Source organism: Ambystoma mexicanum, chromosome 9, assembly GCF_040938575.1.
Source record: "Ambystoma mexicanum isolate Mex_15411 chromosome 9, UKY_AmexF1_1, whole genome shotgun sequence".
Classification (NCBI taxonomy): Eukaryota; Metazoa; Chordata; class Amphibia; order Caudata; family Ambystomatidae; genus Ambystoma; species Ambystoma mexicanum.
In genome coordinates, this window is record NC_090931.1 from 1,137,860,972 (window position 1) to 1,137,884,579 (window position 23,608).

The 23,608-nt window shown below is 45.5% G+C and overlaps 1 protein-coding gene across 4 annotated transcripts in view; it reads left to right on the top strand.

Moving 5' to 3' along the window:
• The window catches only part of ORC4 (origin recognition complex subunit 4), a 1,582,358-nt gene that overhangs the window by 1,119,359 nt on the left and 439,391 nt on the right, over positions 1-23,608 (top strand). For all 4 annotated transcript variants that reach the window (XM_069616510.1, XM_069616509.1, XM_069616512.1 and 1 more), the window contains one exon: positions 16,514-16,687. In XM_069616510.1, the coding sequence (XP_069472611.1) occupies positions 16,514-16,687 (174 nt within the window). The remainder of the gene's footprint in view (positions 1-16,513; positions 16,688-23,608) is intronic.

The following is a 23,608-nucleotide window of genomic DNA, read 5'->3' on the forward strand; positions in this document are numbered from 1 at the left end:
CTGCTAGAGACTCTATTTGTCCAGCGTGCCCAAATTTGTTGTATGTCTTCGCTGCATACTGATACCAGAGGTGTTGAGGCGTAGTCTGGTGTAAGTAGGCGGAACAATTATGTGACCAGCGAGACCGAATTTGTTGTAGTCATTGCTGTATGCTGATGTGTGCGCATAGACATGCCTGTGGCAAATGTCCACCGGAGTGGTGCGTTATACGTACCTAGCAGTTCGGGTGGAGATGTGTTGTTTGTGCCCTTGATCAGGTAGTGGCTTTCTCTGTCGATTCTTGTGGCTGCGATAAAACGGTTAGCAACAGTGATATGCTTCACAAGTTGGAACTAGAGGAGCACGGGCTATACTTCCAGCCTCTTCTAGGTGGAGAGCATGGCAAGTCTTCCCAGATATTGTGCACTTACTAAACCTTCACAATTGTATCCTTTACCATGTATGGGGGTGGCTCAAGGGCCCAGACACCACCACCTGCTATGGGACCTTTCAGTTGTGTGGGAAGGATCCCCTGGTCCTCCCAAAACACCATAGTTCAGTGGCAGGAGTTTCTCACAACTACTTCTTATGTGGCGCTTGCCCTTAAATGGAGAAACAGCCAAGTTATGTTTGTAATTCTTCTGGCCCATTAGACCACACTGCACAAACTTCAATTCACTGTTCTAATACTTGATCAAACAATTCTGCAATAACTCTCTCACATGCTTTTATTTAATAGCAAGAGGAATCCGACACAAATGAATAGCAGACTGGGAACAAGAAGCCAGTCAAATGTAGTGAAAAACCAAGATGGCCGACCAGCCTTTTGAAGGCTTGTTCTCCCATTGCAAAACCCACATGTTTTCTCCAGTCGATTTCACTAAAAATTGCATGCGATTAGCATTCAACAAATGCTGTGCCCACAGTAATTAACTAGCATGCAGGTGGTGGTGGAAAAATCGTATTTAAAGCAAAGCAGAAGCTGTGATGGGCTAGTGTGGGTGTTTGAAGTAGCTGATGTGAGGAATCGCCGGAATGCGCCCCCTCTCCCAAAGAGCACCCCCGCCCATGAGCATAGGGAGGTGTGCCCGCTGCGCAACACCCTCCCTAGGGGCCGAGGCAAGTGGGACTTCACTGGGAGAGACTTCGCCCTCCACCTCCCGAATCACACAACACCCTCCTGTGGGGACAAGGGCTCCCGTTTCTGTGAGAAACTTCCTAGCGGTTCTGCCAAGATTCTCTCTTCAGATAAATTCTACCAAGGTACATGTGAGGAAGGAACAGAAATATGTTAATGTAGAAGTGAAAATGTGGATGTCTCTTTGAAAAGCACACATCGTTTAACTGGGACGAGGAGGAGAAGGCAAGAATTGTCAAGCACCAAGGGAAGGAGAGAGACTGAGTTACCCTGAGGAAAGCAAGTGGTGATGTGACCACAGAGCGACCATGGTGGACCGACGGTCCATGCAACAACGGCAAGAACACTACGCGACAGGAGCAGCATAACGACCTTGTGCATTATATGGCGGAAAGCCATCCTAGACAATATTGTGAAGCACTAGAAACTGAAAGAAGACAAGTCTGCCAAGTGAAGAGAGAAACCCAACCGGATCATAAAGAGCCCCGGTGATGTTATCCCTGAGGTTAACCGGTAACGGGGAAAATGGGAGACCCGAGAGGGAAACAGATAATCCATATCCGAACATTCATACTAGTCTAGTCAAGGTAAAGAGACGATAGCAGCAAGAGCAAGTGACGTAAAGAATCATTACAAAAGTATTCTTTTTTGGTTTTTTTAAAATCATTTTTATTTATAATTTCCAAACAAATTCAAACAAGGAAGGATAACAACATAAGGAGAAAAACAACAAAAAATCACCTTAAACCTTCCCATAAAGCTCATAACATTAACATTACATTTCCCAGAATGAGATACATGGAAATGAGCAATAAAAAACAAAAAACAAGAACCAAATGAGAGTCAAATGTACAGAACGAGTCAACAAGCACTTTGAGAAAAAATAAATCAATAAATATGAAACAAAAACATCTTCACATCAAAATTGACCAAATCTCATGACATACAGACAAGAGGACAAAACATAACAAACCGATACAGAGGAAAGAAAAAAAATGGAACCCTCATACCTCACCTCCTCCATCCTGTACTACACTACCATACAAATCATCAAAAGATTTCCATAAAGACCAATATTCCTTTTCTTTAACCTGCTTTTTGGATAGAACTAATTCAAATTCTGATAATACAATTGCATCATTAATCCAGTCCTCAATAGACGGGTTTTGCCTAGATTGCCACACTTTCATGATCTGTTTCACTGCTACTACTAATATCTTATCTATCCAACACCCATACAAACAGGTTTTCAAACAACAACCTCTTTTTGCCAATAACAATGCCTGAAAAGGTTCCTTTGGAAAGGAAATCAACAAAGTGATATCTAACCTATCCAACACCTCCTTCCAAAAAGTCGTCACTCTCGAGGAACTTCATAACATGGGAATCAATGTCCCCTTCTGTCACCGGGATCAGTGATATCCTCGTCTGAAAGGGTAGACTCCGAATCACCACCCTCCCCTAGCTCCTCACCTTCGTCCTTCTTCCTGGAACCCTTCATTTCTTTTCTTCTGGGTCTCTCCTTTTTTTTGAGGAGATAAGGACGATCACGGAAGGATGCCACTGTGCCACCTTCAGGTGTGACAAAGGGCAAACCCCCGGGAGCGTCGAGAAGGGGAAAAAGCCAGAAGGCACAAAAACCCCTGAGGGACCTCGGTGTCCAACTGGAGTGGTTCAGTAGGCGGGACAGCTCTAGAGGCAAACGCGGGTCAAGGCGGCACCCAATCCAAGGAGAGATGGTAGTATTGGTCCCTGGTGATTTGTAGTACACTACGTGAGGCTGAAGCAACTCGGAAGACGGGTGGCTCAGGCAAACAGTGGTAGTAGAACGTAAGGAGAAATCAATCCATAAGTCAGGCTGAGAACTGGTACACATGGGAGCAGTAGAATACAGGACGAGGCGGAGACCATCCAAAGTCTTGCCGAGTGCTGGTACTCGAGAGAGCAGGACAGAAGGATAAAGAGAGGCAAGTGCAAAAGACAGGAAGGAGCCAAATGAAGGTAAGTGGTAAGGATAGGAGGAGAAAGGAAACAAGGGACGAGGAAAGAATAAGGAGAGGGGAAGAGAGGCGGAAGACGAGCAATAAGGAAAGAAGGAAAAGGAAGTCAGCTGCAGAAGGCTAAGGAAAAAGAAGGGCGGGAAGGACAAGAAAAAACAAAGGCAAACGGAGAAAGAATGGAACAGGGAAGGCAGAAAAAGCACGGACAGAGGAACAAGAGTACTAGGCTGGGGAAAACACAGCGGAGCGAACAGCAAAAACGTGTCTGCAACCCGGAAGTGGTGCAATAAGTACCCCCGTCTGCGTCTGCGTGCAACGACTAGACAGGCAAAATGAAAAAGTGACGGGAGAGGCTATGGCGGGCCATAGCGCCAGCGGTTCCATAACCGCCACCTGTGTCGTGGCATGACACCTTCTCACATCTACACCCCCAACAAATATCTTCAGTCAACAGTCCCAAACCATACACTCACACTGGAGTCCAATATAACCTTCCCAAAATCTTCTGATGTACAAGGCGTAACTTGAGATCCATCTTACTACTATAACCAATCTGCCATACATACTTCCAGATTCCATCACTGATTGCAAAACCTAAATCCATCTCCCACTTCTGTTTCAATGTGTCCCAGGACTGCAAAACTGAATCATCTACACACATATGTTTCAGATACATGGATACATTATGTGGCATCAAGTGGAAAATGGTCCAACCTACCGGTTCCTTCTCCAGTTGCAAATCCATCATACCAAATATTTGGGTCAGGAGGCTTTCTAGATCCCTATATCTATCCCGGCCATGTATATGAAACTCTCTTTGAAGTTCTTCAAAAGACTTCAAGACCCCATCTCGTAATAAATCTCCAAATGTCAACACTCCCTTTGAAATCAAACTACGCCAACACAAAACTCTATTACCTATTTGTAATGCGGGATTATACCAAATTGAAGAAATATGATTAAAAATACATTGCCCTCAAAGTTAAGCACCCACCAAAACATTGAGTCTTTAGACACTTTAATAGTTGGTAACTTAGTAGAACCTCTACGCAATGTCTCCATTGGAAAAATATGTTCCAATTTGAAAGGCAAATTAACAAGGGGGGTCCTGGGAGTCCCTCTGCCAGACATTAGTCCTGGTTACGAGAGACTTACCCAGAGTCTTTAGCTCACTATCTTTCACAGAGAAGAAATATCCCAAACATATCAGTCTTTGTCCTGCCCTGGGGCAGTCCAGCACCGAAATGCTAGGCAATTCTCCTCTGAACAACAGTACCAACAGAAACCCAGACACGTTTCGGTCTGGTTGGACCTCATCATTAGGGTGGATCTGTGCCTCTCTAAGAATAGTGAGCAAGAATAGTGAGCAAGGGGTCCATGTCTGGATTCCCCTAGTAACTTAGGGTGAGACCCAAAGTTACTTAAATATGCAAATTAACAAGGGGGGTCCTGTGAGTCCCTCTGCCAGACATTAGTCCTGGTTACGAAAGGCACCAAAGCATTTCTTTCTATAGTCCACCAAAGTGGCTCCTCTACAGTCTCTGACAGCGCATATTGGGCAGCCTTCTTCAAAACAAAACCCCTATAATATTTACCCAAATTTGGATATCCAAATCCTCCTTCCTTAGTTTCCCTCTGCAAGATATATTTTAGAATTTTAGGCGCCTTTTTTTTCACCCAAAGAAAATCTTGGAATACCCGATCAATATCCTTAAGTCATTTCTTCGAAAAACTCAGAAGGATTGACTGCATAACATATAAAACCTTAGGCAGAAGCGACACTTTGATAGTATTGATCTTAGCCCAGATCCCCATATCTAATCTGGACCATTTTCTAGTACCTCTGTTAAGCGTATCCAACAGTTTAGCTGCATTAAATTGAACCATTTTCCACACATTTTTGATCAGAAAAACCCTTAAATATTTTACCCAACTCTCGGACCATTTACAATTCCACTCCGCAAACTCTTCCATTGTGGCTGCAGCCGAGAGCGGGAAGACTTCTGTTTTGTCCCAATTGATTCTATAACCCGAAAACTTACCAACTTTCTCAAGAATCTCCTTAAAAACCATACTCCCCTTCTCAGGGTCCATATCATCCGCATAAGATAGCGTTTTAATTTCCTTTGTTCCGAATGTCAAACCACATATTCTCTGCTCGTTACGTATTAATGCTACCAAGCGCTCTAGATTCAATATTAAACAAAAAAGGTGAAAAAGGACATCCTTGTATTGTACCTCTACCAAGAGTGAATGTTTCTGAGATTTCACTATTGATCCAAACACGCGCGTTAGCCGAATTTTGAAGATTACGAACCGTCTCTCTGAACCTAATCCCAAAACCCCCTTTCTCCATAGTAAAGTCTGGAAAATTCCAATTCACCCTGTCAATTCAGCATCCATAAAGTCCAGGGCAGTGTTAACCTTTCCATTACCATGAAGACTTATTACATCTATCAATGTCCTGATGTTATCACAACCTGATCTACCCCTAACAAAACCTACTTGAGACTCATGAATAATATTCCCAAAACAACCACCTAACCTATTTGCTAATATTTTTGTAAAAAGTTTAATATCTACATTTAACAAAGAGATAGGTCTATAATACTTAAATTTTAAATTATCACTACCTTCTTTAGGAATTACAGAAATCACGGCTTCAGTCATTGACTGACACAACTGCCCCCCTTCTAAGAAAGAATTATTACTCATCTCAGTAAAGGTAAAGAGACAATATCCAAGAAATTAAGATAAGTGAAGTAGAATCATTGCCAAATAGTTTTTACTCGTCTCAGTCAGGACCAAGAGACGAGAATAGAAAAAGCAAGAGGCGTGGATGAGAATCGCTTCAGGAGTGTTCATACTCTTCTCAGGCAGGCTAAAGAGATAGCAAAGAAAGGCAGAGAAGTGAATGAGGTTCATTTTGAGAAGCCTCAGATCTGTCTTCGACAAGATAAAGAGACAATAACAGTGACGCCAAGGAAAGTGAAGGACAATTGTTATTTGAGTACTCCTACTCGTCACACTCAAAGTTTAAAAAGCTTCAGCAAGGAAAAGAGGACAACTGTACAAGAGTAATAAAATCACCCATAAGAAGAGAGATATTAGTCAAGAGTCCAATATACTTGCGAGGAACCTGAGGGCATCCTTACTTCTTCTTCCCTGCAGTCCTCCTCTCAGGTGTCCAGGGAAAGGCCATCGCTCTTGGATCATGACCCTGGGGGTGGATATGCGATGGAGGACCACCTGGGTGGAGGAAACTTGGGAAGAGGATGTCTTTGGGTGAGACATGGTATCCTCCTTTCCCTTGTCAGAATTAACCCTGTATTCCCCCTGCCTTCGTAGGCTATCCTCAGTCTTTTCCCCCTTCTTCCACCCAACATGTCCCACAGCCATTTCACCTTAAGACTGGGAAAAGGAGGAAGCAACTGGGAGTTATACACACTTCCATTAATTCACACCCCCTTGGTACTGAGACGAGGAAGAGGGCTGTGGAGGAGTTCCATGGTAATAGTCAGGCATGTCCAGCTAATAGGATTAACTTAGTCAGGCAACTGAAGTGAAGAACTTGCACCTGCAATCCTTTAACAAGTCCCAGGTGTATAAAATGGATAAACGCCCAGCAGAGGTAGAGAAACGGCCTGGAGAGAAAGACGTGGCTGTAGATGCGGAGAGTTTAAAAAGAGGAATGGGTGTCCTTACAACTGGTAGCAGATGGGGCAAGAAAGACTGAGAAACAATAAAAAAGCTGCTACTATTGTTGGTACTTGGTTGGTTATTAATTTAACCGAGTTGTATCAACGTATTATAACAAGGGAACATTTGTATTTCTTTTCCTACCTAAACTGTGTCTTAGAAACCACTTGAATACAATAAATGACCAAGAAATGTAATATTGTTTGGAGCAAAGTGCAAAAAGTCCAGTACAATTAAAACCTCCTTTTTAAACAGAAAATTGAAGAAGAGCCAATTGAATGAAAAAAAGGGGGAGGGGAGGCAGAAGCCAATGTCGAGAAAAGAGTCCCTGTGAGAACATCAAACAAGAAGAAAAGAAAATGTATAGCGGAAGACTAAAAGACAAGGTGAATACTCTCGACAGTTGATAGTTCTGGTGAAATTAGCGCATAAATTGGTCATCAAATATTTATGGATATGATATACATTCTTAAATTTTTGAAGCATAATACTTCTGACAATGATTGTTACAAATGGAAAACATAACATGAAAAAAGTGAAAAATCATATATATTTCATCTTCAATTTGACTGATGGGGGACAATTGTTCGCAATTTATATCAATTCTATCCCTTCAATTTCAAAGGGATTTCTCTGAACCGAAGAACCAATGGGTCTGCCTACGTGATAGTAAAGGGAATCCTATTCCAGTGCTGGGGTGGGGTTGTCTTGAACAAAGTTGGAAAGGGACCTCCAGTCTAGGTCACGTTTCGGCAGCATTCAGCTATGCATGGCTGCCTTCTTCAGGACTTGGCTTAAAAAGACCTTGTGGATAAATATGCAAGTCTATTGGGGCTAGGCACAGGTAGGTATGGGACTATGAATCAAGAAGAGATGGGTTAGCGGCTGGAAAAAGGGTTCAACAGGGGTTTAGGCTTTCCCTGGGAAATAAAGCTTGAAATCTCATAATCCGGGTAACTTGGGCACACTATCAATGGTTCGCGATGGGGTCGTCCACTTGAGGTGAGCGATGCCCGGTGCTTGGTTTGCGAGTGGGTGCGTCTGGGTGGAATGGCAGAGAGCTTCCCGTCTTCAGATTGCAGACGGTCACAGTGGGCAGGCTCTGGAAAGCAATGGGGGCGAATGTCCCTGTGAGTGACACTGAATTGAGCATATATAAATCATCTACTGCTAATGGTGCGAATAGGGGGGACATGCCGGTGTAAAAAAAGGAATAAATGGGGCTTACCGATATTAGGCCAGCAGGTTACATGAGATGGTCAATGGTCCATCATGTTAGGAAAGTCATAAATGCCAGTGTTTCTGTGCTGGAGGTACTGCGACAGCGGCCCTGGCATCCTAAAGCTGCAGCAAGGCACATGGCGAGCCTGCCCTGTGTGTCAGTACATCCAGAGCTTACCAGTGCGACCGCTCGTAATACGAGTCTGAGGGCGGTTTCCTGGGAAACCTGTACACAGTGCTCCTCATTGCTAGGCAACGGAGAAGCAGGATGTGTTGGGCAGAGGGCGAGTCTCTGGGGAAGGGGAAGTGGACTACCTCGAAACAATCGAGTCATGTAGATTCAGGCCACAAAGGTATTACAGGCAGACTCTTACCAGTATACCACGCTCGGCTAAGACATATTAATCAAATTAAAGCGGCACACTCTATGGCGCGGTAGAGTAGCGGGATCGCGCTAAACACCAGTGCGCATGTTATCAAACCGCGCTTACACTAGCAGCTGGAATGCGGGGAATGCCCGCTAGGCAACCATGTCTCCATGAGCATGGCCTGTTGGAACTCTCAGGGCTGGGACCGCAGAGTATAAAAGGCTCTATTTCTGTAGGTACCCTGGGTGATTGCTAGTTGGGTGTGTGGATATATGTGGCAGTTATATAGCCAGGGGTAGAAATTGTTCATTAAGTCCATGGCTAAAGGTATCCAATCTATGGATCCATCGGCATTCCAAGTACAGGAGACGTCTGGGTACATTAGGGGCCCCTTTCACTTTTTCTAGGACCCACCACAGCAGATCATCAGGTGTGTGTCTGGCCTCTAAGTAGTGTTCCACCATGGGGGCGATTACGTTTTTACACAGAATTCTAGATCGATGTTCAGAGATACGGGTATTCACAGTTCTCATAGTTTGACCCAAATAACGCGAACCGCATGGGCACTGTATACAGTAGATGCAGAGCGGGCTGGAGGAGAACCAGCTGGATGGAAGCCATGCTGATCAGGAGTGCGCGAGATACGCCAGGGCGAAAGCTGGCCATGAGAGGGTAGAGAAGCCTGCTGTCCTCCTTGCCCAGTGTGCACTGCAGGAGCTGTGGGGCACTGAAGCCTCCTGATCGTCACTAAGGAACAGCAGAGCTATGCACAGCAGGATTCGAGGATGGTGAGCGCTGCTTGCTATGGTTCCCACGAGGCAAGGCAGAGCAAAAAGAAGCCGGGAAGCAGAATCAAGATGCCCAGAGTAGTGGCAGCATACCAGTGCATTTAAAGAAGGGAACACTCATACCAATGCGCTCCAGGGGCTGAAAACAGGCATGTCTGAATGCCGAACAAATTGAAAACTATTACAATTGCTATGGAAGACCAAATACAGGGTTTTTGAATGCTGAACAAGCATTATTGAATACCGAACTAACTGAAAAATCTAATGAGCATATTTGAATACAACACGAGACAAAAGCAAGTGATGAGCACTTATGAATAAAGTGAAATCAAGGTGATGGAAAAGGGTGAAAACCACAGAGAGTTGTGTGCGATACATGTTGTAGCAAAGCCAAAAGACTGCCAAGGAGAATCTGAATTAAGTGTTGGCCAATTACACGGTGCAGAGAGAGAAAACCTGTGCTGGCAAACACCTGAAGAATACATAAGCAGAATAAAGTGCCAAGGCTTATCGGTTGCGTGACCTGTGATGGGTGGACCGTGTGGTCCAAGGTCCAACAAGTGTGCCTATACCGAGTGACCCCTGCTTGAAAAGAGCCAAAGAAAGCAAATGTAAAGAAGCTTGTATTTTAATAACAGTTGCTAAAGCGACTGATAAATACAGAAAGAGGACTATTATGATTAAGGAGTTGAACTGGAACTGTTTTGAAAGCCAGTAGATTTGAACTGATTGTAGTTTTGAAGCTGGAAGAGCTGACTCCTTAGGGAAGGGAACCCTGAGGCTTTTTGAGAACTGTTCTCAATTTGGGGAAGGGGAAGCTGAATATAAGCCAGGAGCTGGAAGAAGCTCTGAACATTATTTTGATCAGTATTTCTTTTGCTTCTGACATCCCTACACGTTGTTTATGGAAGAGTTGAAGGTGCAGGATGGGAAAACTGGAAGGAGGAGGTGGTAGAAAGACTGGAGGGGAGGATAAGCAGAGGGGCATCATAGGAAAAGACTTGAGATCAGGTTGGAGACGAAGTGGTGTAGAGGAGCATGGAAAAGAAGGTTGTAGTCGAGCTGTGAAAAGTAACTTCATAGGATTAGGGTGGGAAGAGGTGGAGAGAAGGATGTGAACGAGGGAATAAGTGGGCAGAAGAGTTGAGACCTACTTGGTTCATTAGGAGTGTCAGAAGCCGAGACGCAATGTACATTCAAGTTGTGCGGCAAGAGGTGGGAGTAGGAATGAGAATGTGGATGAGCATCAAGCAAACCAGCCCTAAGAGAGCATTAGTGCCAGAGGGGAGGGGTGAGTGAGTGTATAGCTGGTGATGATCAGATGTAAGAGCAGGTTGGCCATCTGTAAGATCAGAACCCTGGATCAGGGAGGTGATCGGGATACCATTAGAAAATGTGTAGGCTCTCATAGCCAACCTTGCCTCTGTGAGGACGTGGTTAAATTGCTGTCCCTAACCACAGTCTAGATGACAACCTGCCTGCTGCATGTGCGTTTGCACTGTTATCCATCCCTTGACCTACCAGAGCCACCGCCAACGTTAAAGCACTTTGCAGTCAAAGAAGAACTTTTTAAAGCGCCTGTGTGACGACGTTGATGGTTGACACTAGTTTGTCTGGAACCAGTGATGATTCATCCTTTGGTATTGCTGATTTAAGTTCCCCCTTGAATTAAACATGCTACTCCCTAATAATATTCTCTTAACGCTGAACTTTTGATGTGCGTCCTCTGTGGGGTCCACTTGGCTTCATGACACCATGGAGTGTGAAGTTGCTGCAGCTGGTTGCAATATGAAAAGTTTACTTTCCACTTATTGTGGCATTATAGGTCTAATATGAGCTAGCATGCATGGTGCTTCTGAATTTTTCAGTGAGCACACGTCTCCTAGATGAGGTGCACCTACGACTAGTAAATTTGCAGATTCAAACCCAGGGAGGCGTAATGGCAAAAGCTTTGCATGTTGTGGGGCCTGAATACATCGGTAGGACATAAAAAATTATGAGATCCATTTTTTAACTTCATCTCAAATGTTGGGTAGCAATCTTACCATTTGATGGTAAGCATGATTTTCCAAAAATTCGAAGCATACTGTAATTGAGATTTAGGGGCATTCCATATACTAGCGTTTTCAGTTGTTAAATTTACATGTCTTATATATATAGCCTACAACTCATCATGGAGTAGAGTTGACCTATGCAAAGTTCTGCTTCAGCCGAAGCAGTTGTCAATAAAATAAGTGAACAGACCCAGATATCCAGAAAGGGGAGTGGGGAAAGACGAGGGCGACAGACTAACGTTCTAGACTCCCATTAGGAATAGTCAAAGAAACACCAGTCCGTCAGGCCTATTCTTTAAAGGATTTTCAGTTTTCATCAGTCTTTTGTCCCCAAAAAATAGTCTTCTCAAGTTTTGGGCAATAAGGACATGTTTATCTGTTGATCTGCTTGTGAAATTCTGCAGTCTTAAAAAAGGAAACACCACTGTGAGTGCTTTGTATAACCAAAGTCGTCAATGTAAAAAAAACAATCATCCTTTTTAGGCTTCTAGGCATCGACTGTTCTTTCTAGTACTTCAGCCCAGTATAAAGCCAATTTTGTAAAAATACAAAACATAGCCACAAAATAACCCATATCTCCCCACCTGAATGGCAACATTGGGTTTAGTCTACCAACCCAAGACGCTGCATTTTCAGTTGATTTCAGTAAGAGTTAAAAATGAACTTTGGTTCGAATAACAAGACCCAAATCAATCTTCCCCCATGTAAGGAATTCTGCATTTTGGCCGATTGTATATTATCATTTGTTCTATCCAATTCTTCACACCTCTCTGCTCTTTTTTCCATTTTGTCTAGTGAATCTAAATCATTACAGATAAGCTTGACAATCGAAGAGGATGGTAATTTAGCGCTTTATTTAGATGCATGTTTAGAGCACACTTCAGACAAAAGTGCTAGAACGCAGCTGCAGGAATGGGCAAGGAAGAAGGAAGAACATTGAGAAAGAGGGTACAGGAAGCAAGAGGGAGAGGGTGAAGTAGGCACTCGAGGACCATAGTCCAGAGTATGGGAAATTCTCAGAGGTTTAGAACACATGTGTGCATATGGCTAAGATTAGGGATTGGGTAGGCTAGCTAGGCTCCATTAAGCAACCCAAGAGATCAGGCCTGTGGGTGGGTGGGTGCATTTGCTGAGGGGGGGCATGAGAGTGTGAGCGCAAGAGACTCGTTATGTGTCCAGCTAGACCGAATTTAGTCATAGTTCGTAGCTCCATTCTTGTGTGTGGGTGGATAGCTGTGCCTGAGGCAGATGTTCATGAAGTGGTAAGTTTATATGTACCTGGAGCGCAGATGGAGCTTATCTTTGATGTTGCAGTGTCATCTTTTCATTTTCAGTGGGGACAAAAAGCCAGCTACCCTCGTAGACCCTTATACATGCTACGGAGAGGCTACCCTCAAGTCTTCTACATGCAATAGATTGGATGTTATAGTCTTGACGGGCCCCAACAATCCACCTAAGCGTGATACATTTCCACCCCCAACAATCCCACTAAGTGCAATACATGTCCTACCCCCAACAATCCACTTAAGTGCAACACATTTCCTACCCTCAACTACCCATCTCAGGGAGCAGTCCCCAACATGATATCAAAGTTACACAGTGCTTAAACCCGGCTGCAGCTGGAGACAGTGCACAGTATCATATGGATATAATACAATAGCTCTGAGTGCAACAGGAGGCCTATCTCAGAGCGTGGCTGGGGGCAGAGTCCGGGAGAGTATAAATAAGACACACTGTCTATCTCAGGGTGCAGCAGGGAGCATATGGCTAACCCACACAAATGGGTCAGGATGCAGGTAGGTAAATGATATTAGGTGAGAAGAGTGATAGGGTTTTACTGGAGTACAGCGATGGCTGTACTCCACGCCCATACCACACTTAACTTATCAGTCGCAGTAGGTTGTCTGCATCAGCTGTCCCAGGGGAACTCGGGCAAACATGGAGTGGAGCTGCTTAGTAGGGAGCTGCCCTTTGCCTCTGACCCTTAACCGACGGCTGCCCGGGAATGGCTGCCCTGGCTCCCGCTATTAAGAGGACGGCCTTGATAGAAGTGAGCCAATCACATGGTACGGAGATTCCTTATCCATGCTGCACCTATCATTACCACCGCCTTGAGCTATGCATTGCACTGCGCTTTGGTTGTGCACACTAGAGTACCAACTTCGGTTGGGTGATATTGTGTGTATATATATATATATATATATATATATAATCGCTTTGGGGGGGCGTGGTCTGGACCCATGTAGTCCAGACGTGTCTTGCTGCACCTCTGCAGAGATCCTGTCAGTAGATCCTAATACTGCAGACTGATACGATTCAATGAGGACCTGAAGGACTGGACGGATGCAGGGTGCCCAAGACAACAAACTTGCAAAGTTTGGACAAGAAACGTTGCCCTGAGAGCCCATGCAGACAACCGAAAGAGGAGGCAGACGATCCAAAATGGTGGGCCGCATGTGCCTTGGAGAGGCTCGGTTGAGGTGGCTGCCTGTGGTGGAGTTGATGTGATGGCGAAACGGGGGCTCGTTCGGGATCAGGAGTAGATGGGACGGCACTGCCAAGCAGCCCGGATGGAAGAAATCGATGAACCGACAGTGGTGAAGCCCCCGCAGTGCTGGCCGAGAGTAGGAGGTGGAAACTGCACATCCAACAGCTGTGGAGTGGGCTACCCCGGACTGTGGGTGAGTGGTGCTGTGGATCAGTGCCTGATAGCGGGGAGCAGCGGGACGCACCAGTGAGGGAGAGCAAGAGAGGAAAGAGAAGGGAGGCAGCAGACTGTCGTCGGACAGTTAGCTACTGGAAGGAACCGTGTGGGGGTGGCAGACACATGTAATAAGGCAAAAGAGTTGCTGGAAGGATAACAGAGGAGAGTACAACATTCGCTAATGCTGCTCCTTACATAACAGCGCAAGTGGATTTGAAAGCACGGCTCCTGGGAAGGAATCAGGCACACTTATGGCAGAACTGAGGCACTGACACTGGACTGAGAAGCAGGGATAATGTGCAAGAGGCACCCTACAATAGGTACCCTATAGTAGGTACCCACTACAGTTGCCATTGGAGAGGGAGAGGTGCCTGGAGAAGGGGGTGCAAAATTGGATGGAAACACACTAGGGGCACCGCCCCGGTGGAAGTCATATGAATGACACTAAAAGCATGGTGAACAGTAAGATGGACCAGAAGGTGGAGGCACAGGAGTTATAACTGGACCTTGTGGCTATGAAGCAGCAGAGAGGAACCATAAAGGGGACTGAGTGGTGAAATATACGGGTGTGAGCGAACATAAGGAGAGTGATTAACTGGAAAGTGAGTGACTAAGGCAGCGATGCCCCACCCCCCGCTCCAAAGAATAAAAAGAAGGGGTTGATTATGGACTCCTTCATGATCCAGGGGAAGACAAAGGAAGTGATGCCTGCGAAGGGGGTGTCTGCTGAAGAAGAGTGGGAATTGTGAGAAGACCTGCAGGAGTCCAAGATACTAGCTGCAATACTGGACCTGAACACGTCCTTGGAGGGTAAAATTGAGGCAGTGGGCGTAGATGTGTAACTCCTCCGTCAGGATGTCCAGTCACTTGCAGAAAGGGTGACTACCATGGAGTCGACGCTGAAGGAATTAGCCCCTGTGGTGGAAGAGGTGAAACTACGAAGCCTCACTTGAAGCCAGGATTGAGGAAGCAGAAGGGAGGTCCCAAAGAAACAATGTTAGGCTACTGGGGCTGCCGGAGGGAATCGAGGGCCGAGACCCGACAGATTATAGCAAAACATTACTGCTGCAAGAAATTTGACCTGAAAAGCTGTCACAAGGCTTTGCAGTGGAAAGGGCACATAGATCCCTACAAATGGAACCCCCCAAACCCCCAGGCTCGTACCCTCGGTCGATAATAGCAAGATTTTTTAATTTCAAGGATCGAGAACTAGTGCACCGCTATTCCAGAGAAGGCGGAACCATAAAGAGGGGAGACTCAGCAATTGCCATATACCTGAATTGTACACCTCTGGTGCAACAAAGGTGAAATTCCTTTATCCCTGTCAAGGCGCAACTCAGGAGGCTGGGTGTCCTATGTATATCCTGATGTTTCCGGCCCGTTTGAAGATCCTATATGCGGGAAAGATGCACTTTCTTGAAACACCAGCCGTGGAAAACATGTGGCTAGACCACAATAATCTGGGAGATAAGAGAGGAGGGCCTTCGGGGCAAAATGGATGACCCAAAAAATAAAAGGTGGATGCAGGCAAGGGCACCCAAGTTGCCGTAAGGAACTTGATGGAGGGACTGACTACAGGATTGGACCATCCGCTGGAAGATGCTGCGAATTGCAAGGGCTGAAACTGCGGATTGATGCTGAATGATTGACTGAAGTCTGCAGTTGAAATGTGTTTGTTTGCAGGGGAGGGCAATGACACCACTAGTTGGTGTTAAGACACCCCCGAAACAAGTGTTTTGCTAGGTCAGCCGGTTGCTGGCTTAGAACCCGGTACCCCATGTCTGGGTGTAACCAAGGAGGTACGGGTCTGCCCAAACAGGCTTTGCTGTTGGGGATTGCTTACCCCTGACGTTAGAGGGGTTGTTCTGGTTTTGTTTTGTTGTGGTAGTTGTTGGTTCTGAGCTCAAGATAATTGGAGACCGGGGTGTGCGTGGCGAGAAGATCAGAATGCTGTGGAGAATTTGCCAGCATTCTGATCGAACACTGTGTGCAAAAATTGTCTGTTCCCATTTTCTAGGGTGAAGCACCCACCCAATTGCAGGGTTATCTTTCAATCACAAATCATGCCATGCTGTGTTGTGGTCAGGGCGGCTTGTCATCCGATGGCGGAAACATTGCCAGCAGCAGGCTCTCCCATACAGCAAGCTGATCGGACTGACCATCCTCTACCCCACTACTAGCGCCTGTCCATGCCAGGCTCCAGTGTTCGAAGTCCCTCCTCCACTGTTTATACACAGGCCCTCGTGCACATCAGGATTAGGGTGTCATTAACAGGCAAGAGTGTTGTGTATCTGTATAGAAATACACACACATAAATAAAGTATTTGTATTTTATTTATCTAAAGGGTAAATGTTAAAAGAATATGGGCAAGTTACTTATAACTGTAAGAGAAAGCAAATATGGAACCCACAAAAATGAGTGCACATTTAACAATTGGTTGCAACCTTGAAGGACAGTTTTGTGCTATGTGCATGTTTGGGGGACGTGCCTTTGATTTGCTTGTTTTTTTAAGTGTGCTTCACTGGACACTATATAAAATATATTTTTCTTTTCTTTTAAAGGATGTCCTGGAACTCTTGGAAAAGCGAGTGAAGTCGAGGTTCTCTCACAGGCAAATTCACCTTCTGAATGCTTTTAATTTTTCACAGTTTCTAAAAATATTTCAAGAACAATTGAGTTTACCAGCCGAATTTCCAGATGTAAACTTTGCACAGAAATGGAATCAGGCTACCCAGGTAACCTATTTATAAAGTCTCTCAAGCTGCCAACAACAATCTGTCCCACTATTTCTCATGCAGTACAGCGCTGTTTACCCTCAGTTCTTCTGAACACAACACTGCTCAGATGATTTCTTCCAAGATCTATTATAAGATCTCTCATGCATCCTATTCTATCCAGATACCTTTTTCAAAAGTTTCCTCTACACAGCCAATCCAGTCCCTGTTAGCCCAATTCTCAGTTCTTCAGAGTCCTGTCACTGCCTGCACATTATAATAGGATAATCACCATACCTTAGCCTCTACCATTCCAGCTTGCCTTAAAACTAGTGTTATAGACAATCAAACAATTGTATTATAATAAGGCTTATTAAGACCACTCGCCACTTCCTCTCCAATCCTTACACCAGGCTGCTACAACGGCCAGCCCCCTGCAAGTCCTGTGTAGAGATGTCACCTCATCCCCTACCTGCCTTCTCTCCTTACCGAGCTGTTATCAACCACACTGACTCAGGCACCCCCACGCGTTTGTCCCAGCTCATGTTGCTGCAGCCACCCCACTGCAACATCCCAATATCATCCTTAACTACATTCAAACACCACCTAGTGCACCTGCGAAACCCCCATGTACATTTGCCCATTAGCCCCCACCTTCCTGTGTTCCCTTTTTCCACATTCCCCTTCTCTCCCCTCCCATTAGAATCCCTTTCTGGACCTCATCTGTCCACACCCTTGCTATTTTTATATTCCACCTTTTGCCAGTGATATCTGCCCGACACCTCACAGGTGCCATCTTGATCCCTGTAACTATAAAGGCTCCATTTCCTGCCCCTAAACCTCAAAACTGTCCCCAACTCTCCCCAAACACCAACCGCTTACCCCTGACTCCTTGTCCCACTTACCCCTACACCTCCTGTCCAGCCACCCTTCCTGCAGCCACACCAGTAATCTGATTGCCTCCATTTGCCCACCCCTCAGCCATGCCACCCAACTCGGCCCACCATTGCGCACCATGCCCCACCTAGTTCAGACTGCAAACAACCTAGAGACCTCTCCCTTCCCCAGTCCACACCTACCCATGATCCCTACCTCCTGATCCCACTCCTCTTCGAGCGCCCACATCTTCCCCAGAAAGCCAGAGACTCAACTGCTCCACCCCTCTTGACCTGTCCCACCCACTCCCATTTACCTCTCTACTCCAATTCCAAATAGCTGCGACTCCATCCCTGTCCCCTCATGACCTTTTTGGATGTCACAATCTTATACTCCACTTAACCCCACCCTTCCTCTTCCAAAACATTCCCTGTTTGAAAGCCCCATCCACTCCAAACCTCTTTTGACACTGAACACATATCCACGCCACCCACACCTGCAAGCCCTCCTAGCCTCCCCTACTCAAAACAAGCCTACCACCCACTCTACTTACTGATCCCCTCTACCTGCCCAACTCCCACATCTCCCCACCAAGCCAAACCCTACAAGTGTCTCTTTCCCCGCCCTACCTGCCAGGCCACCCTCCCTCAAACTTTACAGGCAAGCTCCCCTGACTTCCTCCCTCTGACTGCCTAGGCTTCCCCGCTATCATCCCATTATCGCACAGACAAAAATACCAAAGCCCAACATGGCGAATTTGTAATGCTGCATTACGTCGCATATATATGTGGGAGGGTGGGTTAGGGTTGAAATTAATGGGGGGCGGTATGGAGTGAGCTGCGGGAGGTCTCCCCCTGCATATATATAATATATTTATTTATTTATTTATTTCTGGGGCTTGTGCATAGGCCGACATGTAGTGGAAGCTGCAGAGTATTAGTTGTTGTTTTCGAAACTCGAAAAAAGGGATGTCAACGGGGTGTGCCAGTAATACTATCCCTAGTGTGACGTCCACTGTACCCATGATCCCTCACACTTCGAGGTCCCTCAGATTGTTATTTTCTGCCATGCTAGACGGATGCGTATAGCAGAGTTCCTTTCGGCGATAAGCCATTGACTTTGTATAATTACGATAGTTTTTCTTTCTATCCTTTCATCGACTGCCGTAACACCACGCCGAGGAAAGAGAAAGAATACTGCCCCTCGGAGACCATCGCGACGGACTGTACGGCCTTGGAAGGCCTCCCCGGGCCTCGGCCCAGACAGTAGGGAGAGAGGGGGGAGGCCATTTTTAGGAGGCCATTTTAGAATGCATATTATCCCCTTTCTACACTTTGTTCACCTAGCTACCATTTCCATAACCCATAATTATGGAAAATACTCTATTTAAGTTTTGCCCTAAGTGTAACCGTAAATTCCCCTGGGTAGACAAACACTTAGTTTGCAATTTGTGTCTCCCGAGAGACCACGTTGAAACGTCTTGTCGAGTGTGCAGGCTCTTCAAGCCTAAGACGTTGAAGGACCGTTCAACAAAAACGCTGGGCATACTACGCCAGGCAATTCGAGGCCATGGAAGTAGAGGGAGTCTTCAGCAATGGCAGCGACGCCGTACTTTCAGATGGCGAGGGCACTGGAGTAACTTTGGCACAGGCCCCCGACCCCGTAGGACAGGCCGGCGACCATGTTGTGGGGACTACACCCGGCGGCGGAAACACGACAAAAGCACATAAGCTACATTCGACAAATGAGTCGAATACTCAACAACGTTCGACACCCCGTGAACGGTCCACAGAGTCCCGGTACTCTGGGCAATCTCGTTCAAGATCGCCACACGACAGGGTTCAGACTTCGAAAGACGGCAAGGGTGTCGCACGAAAATCACCACCTGAAGGCCGTTTGTCCGCGGACGAAGCCTCAGCCTCCACACTCGAAGTTCGACGTTCTTCATCTGGTAAAACGTCAGGCCCCAAAAAGTCTGTTACACACTGCTCTGGGCCCCAGGGTGGGGAAAATCACCATAAAAAATCCTCCAAGATCCCTCATAGGGGCAAGAGTCCTACTAGGGACAGGTCTTCACAAAAGGGAATTTTGTCCAAGCTCATGGTGGCAAGTACCAGTGGTTAAGCCTTCATGGAAGGAGTAAAGAGACTTCACCCTCTAATTTCAAACCCACCACCAGGATGGGACCTTAAAGTGGTGCTAGCTAAACTCATGGGTCCCCCCATTCGAGCCCAAGCATAAAAGCAGTCTCAAACACCTGACTTATAAGACAGCCTTCTTAGTAGCAATTACATCGATAAGAAGGGTCCGTGAAATTCAGGCTCTGTCAGTGCAGGATCCTTTCTTTACAGTCCATAAAGATAAGCTGGTTTTACGTACACATCTTAGGTTCTCACCTAAGTGTATTTCTAAATTCCACGTAAACCAGTCCATCGAGCTTCCGGCTTTCTTCCAAGACCCACAAAGCTCGGCTGAGGTGAAACTACACACTCTAGATGTGCGTAGGGTGGTCCTATACTATGTAAACAAAACCAGACCGGTAAGGAAAACAGACCAACTGTTTGTCTCCGTAGCTACAGGCAAAGAGGGAGATCGCGTCTCTAAAGATGCCATCTCTAAGTGGATTGTTAACTGTATCCAGCTGTGTTACTCCCTTTCTGGAAAAACTTTGCCTTTCATGCCAAGAGCCCACTCTACAAGAGGCATTGGGGCCACTGTGGCTTTCATTGTAAAAGTATCCCTTGACACCATTTGCAAAGCAGCTACTTGGAGCTCTATTCATACCTTTACTCAGCACTACTGTATTGACACCCATTCCAAGACAGATACTCAAGTGGGACAAGCTGTTCTAAGACATTTATTTGCTCATGACCCTTCTCACATCCCACCTCCTTCTTCTAACACTGCTCGCTAATCTATGCACAGCTTGTGATCTAAGCAGATTCCACAAGCCTCAGAAGGGATACATTACTCACCGTAATCGTATTTCTGATGCTTGTATCTGCTTAGATTCACATGCAACCCACCCTTTCTCCCCTCTGAGAGCAGGCGCATGGATGCTTGTAGTCTTATCTATCTAACTGCTTGGATTATCTGTACTCGCGCTACTCCTCATGCTACCTCATATCAGAAAAAATACAATCTGAGGGTCCTAGACGCGTGAGGGATCATGGGTACAGTGGACCTCACAATAGGGATAGTATTACTGGCACGCCCTGTGTCGACGCCCATTTCCGAGTTTCGAAAAACAAACTATAATACTCTGCAGCTTCCACTAGATGTCGGCCTATGCACAGCATGTGAATCTAAGCAGATACAAGCATCAGAAATACGATTACGGTGAGTAATGTAGTGTTCGGTTTGCTTCCCCTATTCAGGCTATTTTCCCTTATTCAAGTTTCTTTCCCATTATTTCTCTTTTATTATCCTTTTTAGATTTGCCTTGTGTGGGTGGGAAGTTTTCTATTGTAGTTGGTTTGGCCTTAACTTGCTGATTCAGAATCCTGGTTCTGACCCAAGGCAAAATGGAGTTTCACAGTGACAGCTCTGATTGGTTAGAAAACACTGCTGAACAACAATGAACATTCTAAACGGTCACTCTTTGCCTTTCATCATCTAAACCCCAGCTGAGAGGACGTGTTTAGTGGCTGCTCCTGCTTTAGACTTGGGCCTGGTGGATTTTATCCTTCAGGCGTTAGAAGTTGAGCGGCTACTTTCTTGGGGGTTTCTGGAGAAGCTATCAGTTGTCAGGAATTCGTTTTGAAGACAGGAAACTCTGAAGATCCTTAAGAAATCGTTCTGGAGATAAGTGACTTTGTTTGTACTGCAGCTCTGTTTATCTTAATGACATTTACTTGAGAAATCGTAAAATGTTACCTTTGAATTTATACTATTGAACTCTCTGAGTGCGCTTGAACGCTATTTGTAAAAACGCGTACTACGTGTAATCTGAAACTATCGTTGAACCTTTGCGCGTGCGAGAGTATTCAACTGCGTGTGTGTTTTCTAGCGCGTGTGCTTCCTAGCGTGAGAATCTGTTCGTCGTGTGAGAACTCTATAGCGCGTGTGTTTTCCAGCGCGAGAATCGGCTCGCCGCGCGAGAACTCTATAGCGCGTGTGTTTTCCAGCGTGGGTGCTCCTAGCGTGAGTATCGTTCGTCGCGTGAGAACTCTAAGCGTGTGTGTTTCCAGCGCGTGTGCTTCCTGACGCGTTAATCTGTTTGCCGTGTGGGAACTCTATAGCGCGTGTGTTTTCAAGCGCGTGTGCTTCAGCGCGAGAACTCAATTGCGCGTGTGGTTTCTTGCGCGTGTCCTTTTTAACGCGTGTACTCGATCGCGTGTGAACTCTTTGCGCGTGGGTTATAAGGCGCGTGTGAATAGGCGCGGAAATTCATCAACGCTGGAATTTATTAGCGTGTGTGTTTTCTGCGCATGTTCTCGTTTGTGCGTGAATTCTACTTGGCATGTTTTGGCAAGCGCGTGTGTTTTCTGCGCGTGGACTTTGCTTACCGTGCGCGTGTTCTTCAACGCAGGAAGTTTTCAACGTGCAATTCATCTGTATTGAAATAATCCACGTGTGTGTTTAGCACGTGTTTCTTCAAGAATTCACAAACTTTATTGAATTGTAAATAGTTTGAAAACAAAAGAAAAAGAAAGAATAAATAAAGACAATTTAACTGGACAACTAGTGAATTTTGGAAAAAAGGCAAAGAACAAAACTTTCCAGATTTGCCCAAATTAAGAAGTTGCTGTGAATTTCAAGAGTCTCAAATAAGAGAGATTTTCAGCTTCTTTACAAGCTTCTCTAAGAAATTTAAAGAGAAGAACCAGGTATGATTCTTAATTATTAGTTAAGGATTTAAAGTCTTTCCCATTCCTAAGGTTAAGCAAGTAATAAACGGAATCGTATCTGTTTTTCTTATATCCTCTGCACGTTCAGCTTTGGTTAGCCTTGACGCAGTCAGCCTGGTGTTGTTTTGTTATCCACTTCCCCCTTTCCCTTTGGGGTGTAGTTTGCAGAGCTGAATTGAAATCTAGTTCTGGGAATTACATTTCAGGGGGATTGTCGGGGGTTCAGCAGCTTCCGCGGACACAGCACCTCTCAGCCTGACAGAATGAAAGGCCAATAATTTAGTCCGCCCGAGCTGTCATGAACCCCGACGAATCCATGGAGATGTTAGGATCTTTGATCAGGGAGTTACGGGAGGAGTTGAAAATATCTTGGGATGAAAATGCCTTACTTAGTCAAAAGGTGGATGACTTGAGTGTTAAAGTAACACAAATTCAACAGAGGGGAGAAAGGAGAGAGGATGAGGTTTCAGGGGGCGCTGGTTCTCCACCTGAGTTAGAAAGGGAAGGTGGAGATCATTTACCACAAATACAACGGGGGCCTCCAGTGGCAGAAGGGGTAAGGAGTTTAATTATGCCAGTTCCTTTGGCGCCTCCAGAACGTTATCATGGGGATCCCAAGAGGTTTGTGGTGTTTTTTACGCAATGTGAATTACATTTTATGAGTAGACCAGAATTATTTCCCTCGGATGCATCTAAGATAACTTTTATGTTGTCCTATCTTTCTGGGGAGGCATCTGCTTGGGCTGGGTTGTTGGTGAGTCAAAAGAGTATGGTTTTAGGAAATTACACCAGTTTTTTAGAGATATTCCGAAAGATGTTTGATAGAAGACAGTTATCTCTGGCTCTGGAAGTGGATGATGAACTTTTAGAACTCAAACAAGGTAATAGAGACTTGATTGCTTATATAACACAATTTAACTCCCTTTTGTTAGAAAGCAAGTGGCCCGAGGATAAACGGGCCTCGTTGTTTTATCGGGGCCTTAGAGATGAGTTAAAGGATGCATTGTCTGGAGTAGTTGAACACCCTTCTACTTGTGAAGGTCTGATTGATTTGGTTATTCAATTGGACTTTCGTTTGAGTGAAAGGAAGGCAGAGAGGCGTCATTGTCAGAGTGACGTAAAGTCTCTAGTTAGAGTGGATAGACCTAAAGTAGAGAGTAGATCCAAAGGGAATAATCAACCTCCCAGGGTCCGAGGCCCTTTAATAGTGGAAGAA